Below are 11,917 nucleotides of genomic sequence, written 5' to 3'. Positions count from 1 at the left end.
TCTTAAAAACAATCTGAGTTATGAGTGAGGTTTATTTTATGGGCAACCAAATTGTTTTTACCCTCATGGCTACAAGATTTTTTTAAAATTTCTTCATTTTTGATAGGCCCATAGTCTAACTATCTTTTTTTCTTAAATTGTTATAGTTTCCAACACATATTGTGTGGTTTGAAATCTATTTCTGAGTATTTGAAGATTAAATCAGACTATACAGGAACTCTTTTCCAGACATTTTCATTAACTTTGACTTTTTATCCTGAAATTGAGTTGGTATTGTTAACATATCTTGACCCTATTGTTTGAAGTGTGTGAAACTGCTATTGGGTGCTGTTCCTCCTGACTCACTGAATCTCTTGTGTCTTAAATGCTTTCTATGTAAAAGCTCGTGTTGCTCTACATGTTCTTTCCAAGATGTATCATGTTCCCGGCAGAGTGATAGTCACTTAAAATGTTTTAATATTAGAATTGTATGAGCAGATTAAAGAAATGAGCCATACCATAGTTATCAGTCCGTTGACCTAGCATCCATATATCTCTATATTCTACCTCTCACCTATATAATGTAATTCTCATATACCTATGCTTAGTTGTGAAACTGTTATTCCCTACAGAGTCTTACCGTTCTATAATTATTAAAAATATAATTTTTAAAGGCACTAGGTATAAGGAAAGGCAGTGCATGTGTAACTGTGGGAGTTGTCAGGAACCTTAGAGTGATGACATCACAGTACACCTTCACCTTGACAACACCGGGGTCTCAGACTTCAGTGGTTTTCCTGCTAACTGCAGTCACCAGTTTGGTGTTCAAGAGTAGGAAGGCGAAATAAAATTTCAAGTCTATTCAAAGGTTCTCCCTTCCGGGCTCCACTGAAAAGGTATTTTATAACTAATTTCATCCTCATGATAGACTAGTGGAATCAGGAGGTGTTCTCTCTTCAGCCCTCCCTATAATATGAACTAACTCTCCACTCAGCAGTGGTGTTTAGAAAAGTTAGTCATTGTAGCAATATCAGTACCAGTCTCCTTTAGAAACAATGTTATTATGTGAGGAGTGGTGTGCTTTGATCATACAGGACAATGGTTTCTAGAAATCTTTTTAAAAATTATGCCCAAGTTATGAGTGATTATTATGTTTCAAAATTTAAAAAAGTGATCAGATTTTTTGGTATACCAAAAAAATCTAACGACTCTCTGATTTCTTCAAATTTTTATAGTTTCCAACACATAATTGTTTTCTTTGTCATCTATTTCTGAGTATTTGAACACTAAATCAGATTTAATAGAAACTAGTCCCCAGACAATTCAATTTCTCTTATCAGGAATTTGAGTATGTATAATTTTTTAACATATTTTTATTTTATTATTTGAAGTGTGTGATGACAATGATTGGTTTCTGTATCCCTTTGATGCTTTGATTCTCAGAGATACTAAATATTTTTTTTAAATTTTTTAAACATTTATTTATTTATTAAAATAGTTCATTTGGTGCCTCTAGAAGAGGGCACCACCATAGATGGCTGAGCCACCATGGGTTGCTTTTGAACTCAGGACCTCTGGAAGAGCAGACAGTGGAGCCATCTCTCCAGCCCCTACTAAATACTTTCTAAGTAAAATATTTGGTGCCTCTAGGGGCACCAATGGAAGGGGAAGCCCTTTTCCTGCCAAGGCTGGACCCCCAGTGAATGGAATTGTTGGGGGAGGGCGGTAATGGGGGTGGATGGGGAGGGGAACACCCATGTAGAAGGGGAAGGGAACGGGTAAGGGCAATGTTGGCCTGGAAACTGGGAAAGGGAATATCATTTGAAATGTAAATAAGAAATGTTTAATAAAAATGGAGGGGAAAAGAAAAAAAGAAAGATATAACAGGTTTGGGGCAGAATTATAGTCCCTAAGGAAATTTATATCATAAAAATTCCATTGAATGAGCATTTCACAGTACAGAAACTACGAGAAGGTTAGTCACTCCATTATTGCAGGGAAGAATTTCAATACAGATAAGAGGAGACATGTTCAGAGGAGGCTGGAAGGTTCTGAGTAGCGAGAAAAAGGTAAAAGATTTGGTATGGCCAATGCTGGGTAACACAGAAGGAAGAATATCAGGAGTGAAAAATGAGGATAACTTGATTAGGAGAAACTTTAAATTCCTAAAGGTGGAAAGGGGTTCTATAGTTCACATAGCACACATAATAGATAGGTTTGGAGAGGTACAGGAATCTACGTGGAGACTTTAAAATGTGCAAGTATTTTCACTTCCCAGAATCTATGTTGTTATCCTTGTAGGAGACACAGGAAGAGGCAAGGGAAAAGACACCTTTATTTGGACAAGACCAATTCACAAATATTTTTTGAATGCTGGAGTATTTGTTTATATTTCTGATTTGACAGTGATCTAATGTATTATAACAGTTTTGAAAGCTTAGCTGAACCTCAGGATCATGAAAGCAGAGGCCTTTGGCTTGAGTTGTTTAGATTAATACATTTGTATCTTCAGAAGACAATAAATGCCAGCTGCTCATGTCTAAGTTTTCACCATTCAAGACAGTGTGGGAATGAGACAATTAATTAAAAAGAAATTTCTGAAGGAAGCAGACATATAAGCCAATACAGGTAAAGCCAGGCTGTTCACATATATTAAAAGCAGTCTAAAATTATTAAGTCTGGTTAGTTTTTTAATTTCTTACTATCTTTTTCATTAGCATAAAATTCATGTTAAGAGTTACAATTATCTTGTAATGTCACATTTTATTTATTTTTTAATTTTATACATATATACCATATATTAACTGTTAGCATTATAAATGTTGTTGTGCTATTCCTCAGAGCTTCTCTTTCAAATTTATTTACTGTGGTTTAACATCATGAACCCTTTAAATTTTAGTATGAACATTGGTCTAATAACTTGTGTTTTTGTTCTTTTAGTTGGAGACCTGTATCAGGAGTACTGTTAGTTTTTATTCTATGTGGAAACCCTTGTGAAGGAAGACATGGGGGAAATACATCGAACCTTGCTCTGTCAAGGCCCTGTGGAACTCACAAGTGGCAGGAAAAGGAGTAAAAGATATCTCTCCTTATTTGATGATGTTTTGGTTGTGTCTACTAACCTGTGAGTATATGCAACAAGCATTCCTTACTATGAGAAACTACACTTTAATCAGCCTTTTTTGTACAAAATAAAATAGTATTTTTTAAATTTTGTTTAAAATAAAAGATTATACTTACTTCATTACTTCATTATCACAACTTCTTTTTCCTCTACTATGGTTGGAATTTGGTTTAGACAATTTCTCAGTTTGTTAAAAAGTTTTAGGCATTTTTAAAAGAGGAATTATTTATCCTGCTATTTGAATCACAGTAAGAAGAGATGTACAAGCACATGCTATTAATTCTAGCATTGTTAAAACTGACTTAGGAGTATGAAACTTTTTGGGATATGTGGCTATACAGTGAGACACGTTCTCAAAATAAGATATTCAAAATACAAGAAGCAGGTGTAGACATAGAAGCAAGAGGAGAAAGACCCAGATTATGAGCGTTGCACACAAGGGACAACACATGTAAGCCTCTTGACCTCATAGATTCCAAATAAATATGAAGAGGCAAAAAGCAGCTCCTATCCCTACTGACAGCAGCTACTAATGAGGGGAAACAGCAGGCACTGAGTAGTTCCTGGTTGGTGATTCTTCACATGCTAGCAAAACTGCTGTGATTAAATGAGGCCATATACATGGTTGCATTGTAACTTATAAGCATGGTGGTGTTTACTGGAACCACATCACATATAATCTTCGCTGGCCATGATTATAGCCTTCATATTATTCTAGAATGTATGAAGCTGGTACTGACGGTATCCAGTAAAAATTTAATTTATGTTTGCCTTAGTTCCTATATGGTTTGGAGCACAGACATCAATAGTATAGTTTATTCAGTTTAGGGTATAAAATTTTTGGTCATCCTTAAACAATATTCCTGAAGATCTACTTCAAAATGTGAGAAAATAAATTGTTCAGAAGAGAATTACTCTGTATGTTATAGATTCAACCAATTGGGTAAATTTGGCTTTCAACCCTCATTAGTAATTGTTAAGTTCCTTGTATAGAAAATGGTAGTTAGTATCTGACTGATGCAGAATCAAAATAAATGAATGACCTGCTGTCTATCAATATGTCTATCCTTCTTGTTATTTCTGATCAACTCACCTTTGGTCCCCAGTTGGAAATACATCTTTTTAAAAGACCACAATTGACTCATTTGAATTAAAAGTATGTACATACTGATAAGTGCCTTTTAAGTGTAGTTTGTGTAAATGGTTTTTGAGAGTAGAGGAAACAAAATGTTCTTGAAAGACCACATATTTATTCTATTTCACCTGTGTTATTATAATAATTAAAACTAACGTGAGATTGGCATTCATATTTTGGAACAAGCATTATTAATTTCATAGGAAATGATTGTCAGTTCCATTTTCAAAGTAGATTATCTCTTATCAGACATTGGAATCAACAATTTTAGGTTTATGCATTTCTCCTGAATTTTAATTCATATATATGCTCATATATATATATATATATATGTTCATATACAATTATGTCTTGAGTTTGAAAGAAAATATAAGTACAAATGTGTCATGATTGAGACGTGTTTATTTTTGTGTGAGAGTGTACAAGTAATTTATTATTTTTATGTTTACATGATATGCTTCTATTTTGACTGTTACCTGTTACATTCAATACTGTGGGAAATCATTCCTGTAACATCCTGTTTCAAAACTTTAATACGTTTTGATGTTTACAATATGTTTATATAGGATTTTTGAATCACAGTTTATACTTGTGTTATATTATCTCCTGAATCTGAGGGAGGCAGAGTCAATATCCTCAGTTTTGGACCAACATAGTTGGTTAATAGTGTCAAACGCAGAATTACAAACCCAAATTAACACACACATACATTATTAAATGTAATTAAAAAACAAAATTCTAACCACTTTTTTTTGGTATGGACATTATGGAAATGAATCAAAATGTTTCCAAATTACCAAAATTAAGGGAAAAATCTTCAAACATATGGTTTTCTAAAAATGTCCTATATATAATATACATAGTGTATTCATTCTAACATTCTCCATTCAGAAAACGATGAAGCTAGGTCTATTTGTGGCCAATGAGAAGCTTGTGTCCACTGACTTCTTTCAGTACATGCTTAACTGAATTTCATCTACCATGGCTCCCATGGCTTGAACTGTTCCTGAGTGATAAAATGGAGGAGTCCTCCTCTGCTCTGGAGCAGGAAGAACTAGGTATTTCTACAAGCAATTCCAACTACAGTGCAAATCAAACTAACAGAGATACCTGATTCTCTTTCTAGGACTAAGAAAAAGTTTAAGATAAAATGTATCATCCCACTGAATTATCTGTGGGTGGTGGATGATGTGGAACTTGTCAGGGCAAATCAAACCTGTACTTGCAAGACCATCTTCTTCTACTGGGCCACTGGGAATGCTTTGGCCACCTTTCGGTAAGTCCTGCAATTTGGACCTGTATTCACAAGAGGATAGCTGTAGAAACTGTGTGCAGCATATTGCTTTGTAATTTATAGGTTAAACCAATTAACCAGAATTTGTGCAAAATAAGAATTCATTTAAGTCTGATTATATACAGGTTGCTAACTCAACCTCTTCTATGATGATCCTAGTTTGTCTATATTTTCTACAACGTACATTTCAAGTGTAAGCATATTCCTTAGCTTTTGATCTGGGTTTTTCACTAGGAATCCACAAGATTCTGGGGGAAGAATGGAGGTACATTGTCTTCGAAGAAGTATGTGGACAAAACAAGGACTTACTATGGCCTCCACATTCTTTTTCCCATGGTTTTATCTAGGATTTGAAAGTACACAAATTGATTTATCACCAATAATACTGCATAATATAATTATTTTAACCAATATCTCCAATACTTACCTATTAATTTCCATTAAAATAGTATTTAATTGAATAAATAAAAGTAGTTCTTTATTGAATGCTCAAGTATTTGAATGTCTGTGTAGCAGAATATCACTGATGTCTAATGGTCAACAGACAAGGATCAAGGTCAAGAAATATGGTTCTATCGGACAGGTAGATCACACACACACAAACACACACACACACACACGTGTGTGTGTGTACACAGAGGTATGCAGGCACACGTATATGCACACACACATGCACACAGACACACTAGCTTATTTTGATATGTTTTAACTCTATGGCCAGGCTTTTCTAAGCCTTCCTCAACTACCATGCCCTTTTTCACACTCCCAGCCCAACACCTCAGAATCTGCCCTCAACTTTGTTTGCTCAGTTACCATAGTCCTAGCTCAGCACCCTAAATCTACCCTCAGATTAATTATATTTCTAATATCCTGTCTGCTCTCCAAGGCAAGTTGGGGAAACAGCCAATGGCCAATCCATCTGAGATCTCACAAGGCTGGTGCCTCCCTCTGTAGCATGGTGAATCTTTTTCTCCTCCCCTACATCTAGTAGCCTTCCTGTGGTAAAACTGGAAGTCCTGCCTCTTCCACTAAGCACACTGGCCATTATCATTGGGTGAACTGTTAATAGTAAAAACATGGATGTGTCCATCATTTTGCAAGTATCAGTCCATAGTTCCACAGGAAGCTACCAAGAATGTAAAAATTACTATTTAGCTAGAGTTATGAATGTTAGAACCATATTAAGAGGGAGAAGAAAATTCTGGGAAAGAAAGATCTTTGCAAGATTGATAATTATTTTCAGAAAGAGGAACAATGTACATAGATGGATAAACAATACCTGACAGTGGGTTGTGAGCATGGGGAAGAGGAATTGTGCATAGGGAAGGTGTTGCTGTTTGGATAAGCAAAACTTTGATCAGCAGGACAATGTTGATGACTTTGAGACATTGATATCAATGAGGTCTAACTCATTTAGCATGTCATTTGCAGATTTAAAATGTTAGCCTTGTGAGTTCATTTTTAATCCATCTTAAATTAGAGGATTACATGGTACAGTTTCATAGTTGTGGGCTTATTTTTATTTTGTACCAAGAGAGTTAATGTGATGACTCACATAAATGAGGGACCACCTGTCTTTTGTCACCAATTCTGTGATTCACACAAGGAAATAATATTTTTTTCTTAAAAGGCATACTCTCTGGATTAAGTGTGATCAATCCAAAGGACATATACCTTACCTGTCATATAATGTGAATAATGTAACCCTCTTATGCGAACATGACCTCACACTAAGAGGGCACTGTCTTAACTCTCCTTTTATACATATGAAACTAAACTAGGAATAATTGTTGGTCCAGTCATGGTCTCAATATCTTGGAATAGAGTCGAGTCTTGATATTCCCAACTAGTTTCCACACTTAGATTCAACTGCCTGTCATACAACTGTTCCAGTTAAACATGTCATTCAGAAGGGCAGTTGCATGGAGAATACAATCTACACTTGCACCCTCATGATAGCCATTGTCTTAGAGTAATTTTCTGTGTAATAATCTTAAAAGTCTTAAGATTGTCAAGACTCTAATCTTGTTTTTCACTTTTAACATTACAGTTCAAAAGAACAGAAAGTGCAATGGTATACTTTCCTCACCAGGTAATTTATGTGTGATTATACATTAATTCCACACTGACAAGGGAATTACAGTTTGTGCTTCATTTGATTTTTAAAAATATTTTTGGTGGACTGTCTCCAACTACTTTGTTGACCAGTTGGTCACTCAATATTGTGGTCACTCAATATTGCTTTAGATTCTCCTATCTATCACACATTTATTTAGTTTTGAGGATGTTCTGCCTTCAATTTTGTCTCTTTATATTGGAGTAAACAGTACTCTTCAGTCTTATTTTAAATTCAACCCCACAGAACTTACTCTACCATGTACATTCAAACCATCCGCTACTTCCCTCTTTTAGGTAAAACAGATTTTTGCTTTTCCTTGTGTATTTGTCACAGAACATTCTCTAGAGTCACAGAATTTAAGGACTGTGCATATTAAAGGAAACTCATGTGATGACCTTCTTCTATAGTCCAACTAACCCAACAGTGGGCAGCTGTGAATTGAAATCTAGTAGTTGTTCAGTCCGTGACGATAGTTTGTTTCACCTGGTCTTCTGTATGGACTGGAATCCTGAAGCAGTAGATGTTCACAGATATGTTGGCAACTAATTATAAACAGGCAAAGAAGAACAAGTCTTCTCTCAATGTCCTTATTTAGGCCTCCAACATATGGATTGACTAAGATTAAAGGTGTATACGACCACACCTAGAATGGAACCTTGCTTTGTGGCAGGCTGACCTTGAACATACAGATCCACTTGCCTAAATCTCTAGGTATTAATCATGGCTGTGTTTTACCTTGCCTTGTCCTTTATGGCCACTGTGTCTCAAGATCTCCATGTCAAGGTCAAGTTAGCAGCCTGTGTGTTCTTGCCTCAAGAACTGGATCACAGGTGTGCCCTCTGTTTCTGGATTGTAGTTCATTCCACATGTACTCAAGCTGACATCTACTTTGCAAACAAAACGTCCTGAGGAATGGCTTTTTTCCTAGATCAATGTGCTTCCTAGATGAAGCTGACCATGTCTTTGTTCCTGAAACATTTCTAAATATTCCATAATCCAATAATGCATATTGCTGAACTGATTGTCTTGTATTTAACACTAAGAATGTACTTAACAGTTAAAATATTAACAGTCATTCTGTTAAAATAAGCTACAATCTTTTAAATTTTACTTTATTGTTTGTTTTTATTGCATTTGAGCAGATCCATCAATGAAGCCAAGAAGGGGATCAAGAAAACTTTCCCACTGCAGATATTCCCTGAGGATATCCAAACCTGTGACAGTGTATGTGAATACAAAACCAAAACTGATAGTTCAAGTTCATGACTAGCGGTGAGGCAGGCAGTTTGTAGTTATAGAAGACGGAGACATAAGAAGTGGCTGGAGGTTAGAGATAGTAAGCATTTACGTATATGGAAAGCAATAAGAAGGAAGATTATTCCACGTGCTAATGCAACAAAAAAGAGGAAATCATTTTTCTTAAATGCCTGAAAATTAAGTGAGGTAGTTGCAACAGCATACATTTCCTGGGCAAGTAATATTATTGGAATTAAACTACATTTCCTCTGAGTTCTTATTGCTTATATTTAAACATATATTGTTGCTTGATTAATATGTATTTTAAAATACTTTTCTAATCAAAATATTTCATATTATATAAGATAATCATAAACACATTTTAAACAATGCCAAATATTATCAGGAATTAATTTGTTCTGCACACCCACCTTGTCGTAACATTTGATCTCTGTACCACTGTCCTCTGCTCTTTCTGTTTGTCCCTCTGCTCCTCATACCTGCTTTGGAAGGCCCGCTACATAATCATGGCTCTTTATCTCATATTTATTTGAATGTTCTAGGCATAGGGATATTTTTCATGTAACTTCTGTTTAGAAATAATTTTTATTTACTTATCATTTGTGTGTGTGTGTGTGTGTGTGTGTGAGTGTACACTGCTTAGGATAAAACTCACAACCTCACACAGACTAAATAGTAGTTTTATTGTTGCATTACACACATAGCGATTAAATAATTGTCTAATTTTGTAATATTTGTATAATTGTTCTACTTTCACTATTGGATTTAGTGCAGATTACAATTTTAACTGTTACGTAGCATGGAGACCATTGAAGACATTTTCTAGTGTAAAGCAGAATAGACTGTGTCTCAGAGGATCAGCATCTCTGTCTTTCATAAATGCTAATGGATATACAATGTACCTAGAGTTCAATATTCTAACATTTCACTGTTGAAGTTGCATTAAACTTACCAAGTTATGTAAAATAATCTCCACACAATTAGATCTTCATACTTTCTAGGTTAAATAAAGCAGTAATTAGATATAGTAATTTCTAGCCAGTGACATAAGTCAGAAGAACACTCAGTAGCTTGGCTGAACCTTATGTGTTCTCAGGATATGGAGGAGCTGAAAAGCCGAAAGTCTTGTAGGGAAATGTTCTCTTGTCTGTGCTGCTTAATTTCAGGAACGGCAAATTATCAGCATTACTGACATATATTTGAACACACACACACACACACACACACACACAAACACACACACACACACACACACACACATTTAGGGTAATATATTATGGCCAGTGGATTGAACACAATAGATTAAAACTCTGTGAAAGACATGGCTTATGAAGTGTTTATCTGGTCTTGGTTCAAGGTTGTTATGGATAGCAAGGGGGCATTTGTGCTCTTTTATATTTAAACGATTGTTTCCTAGACACAACATTTATGCAGATAGCTGATACTATAAACACTATCTTCATAAAGATATACCTACCTACTCACTGTCATACACTATGATAATGTATCAGAACTCCAGGATATCAGTGCTATCAGATTGCTATCATTTGATTTCATGCTAGGTTATGCTTGCTGTCTTCCTAGGTCTTTGGAGAAGATTCTAAATGTGAGAGGCAGTAGAGAGCTAAAAATATACGCACCTTGCTTGTTCTTGGAAGTATTAAGTCATGGAGAATATCTCAAATATTCATTTTGGTTTCTTCTTCTATCACCATTACATATTTCAGTACCATATATCTGTATATCATCCAACAATATACAAAGCATGAAATGAAGAGAGTTCTAAATCAACTTTTGTTTGTTTTGTTTTCATTGTCTTTTCTTTTTTGTTTTTGTCTTTTGATTTTTTAATTGCTGCTTCTATTTGTCCTGATTTTCCTAAAACTGTGCACGTGCTGTGCATGAAACTAAGGCTGTAAGATGTTGGAAGTCTAACAAATGTTGGAGGAAGAAAAGAGTTGTGCTCTATTTTAAATGCCCTCTGCCTTGTCCACTGCCATAGTATAAGAGTATTAGGGTGCTGAGCTCCTGCAGCCATGGCTACTCAGTCTTCCTTTATCATACACAACCTGTTACAGCTATGTTTTAATATCAACTACCCACAGAGTTAATTTTGTGATAAATATGTTAGAAAGTCTTCTAGAGTTATCTTAAGGGAAGAAAACAAGATGTTTAGTCTATAATAGAGCATTTATTACAGACTGTAGATTATAAGGACTGTTTAGACAGTAACTAAATTTGTAATCATGAATTTCCATTTTATTTGACACCATACTTCTCTGTACTTTTCATAGTCTTTATGTGTAACAGCAACAAACATGGATACTGTGAATGATATAATGGAGAAGTTACTACCAATGATAAGAGTGCATGTAAGTTATTTTCAAGTTATTTTGAGTTAAAATTGAATTTTGTTTTTGAGATCCACATATGTGCAAATCTGTATGCATATAAATAATACGGAGGAAACTTAATCATGACACATTTACATATCATATTTTACAATATGCTTTTGGAGATAAAGGCATCTAAGAAGTAATAATAGACTTGAGAGGGTCTTTTTTCTTGAATTTTTTCTAAGTGTTTTTCAATGCTATTGAGCTATACTTTACTATCACTAGACAATTAAGACATTGAGACACATGTAATAAAGTGGGATTAATTGGTCGTATGCACACATCTGATTTAAAGGATGCCAATCTTAGAGGCAACAAGATTTGTTTCTTTTCTTCTTTCTTTTGTTCTTTACTTCTTTCTCTTTGTTAAAATTTCATAGCATTTCTTTTATGATACATAATTCCTCTCAACTCACATTGCTTCTTTTATTTCTCTGTGAGTGGAATTGTGAGTAATTTGGTAATAATATTGGTCTTGGTTATTGATGGCTGAATGCAATTTCTTATTCTACTGTGGAGCAATAGACCATGGGTCGTCCTTCAGAGACGTACCCAAGGTTTTTCTCCTGAAATCAGTCCTGATGGCTCAAACCGCTGGTCAGAAGACGTATCA

The 11,917-nt window shown here is 34.9% G+C and overlaps 1 protein-coding gene across 1 annotated transcript in view; it reads left to right on the top strand.

Moving 5' to 3' along the window:
* The first annotated feature begins 2,966 nt into the window (after window positions 1–2,966).
* LOC116895498 (rho GTPase-activating protein 20-like) overlaps window positions 2,967–11,917 on the top strand; it is a 30,582-nt gene continuing 21,631 nt past the window's right edge. The window contains 5 exon segments of the mRNA XM_032896752.1: window positions 2,967–3,103; window positions 5,365–5,514; window positions 7,583–7,624; window positions 8,794–8,875; window positions 11,203–11,280. Of these exon segments, the coding sequence (XP_032752643.1) occupies window positions 2,985–3,103; window positions 5,365–5,514; window positions 7,583–7,624; window positions 8,794–8,875; window positions 11,203–11,280 (471 nt within the window). The 5' untranslated portion in view covers window positions 2,967–2,984.

This window comes from Rattus rattus, chromosome 3 (assembly GCF_011064425.1).
Source record: "Rattus rattus isolate New Zealand chromosome 3, Rrattus_CSIRO_v1, whole genome shotgun sequence".
NCBI lineage: Eukaryota > Metazoa > Chordata > Mammalia > Rodentia > Muridae > Rattus > Rattus rattus.
This window is presented reverse-complemented; position numbering and strand designations above follow the sequence as displayed.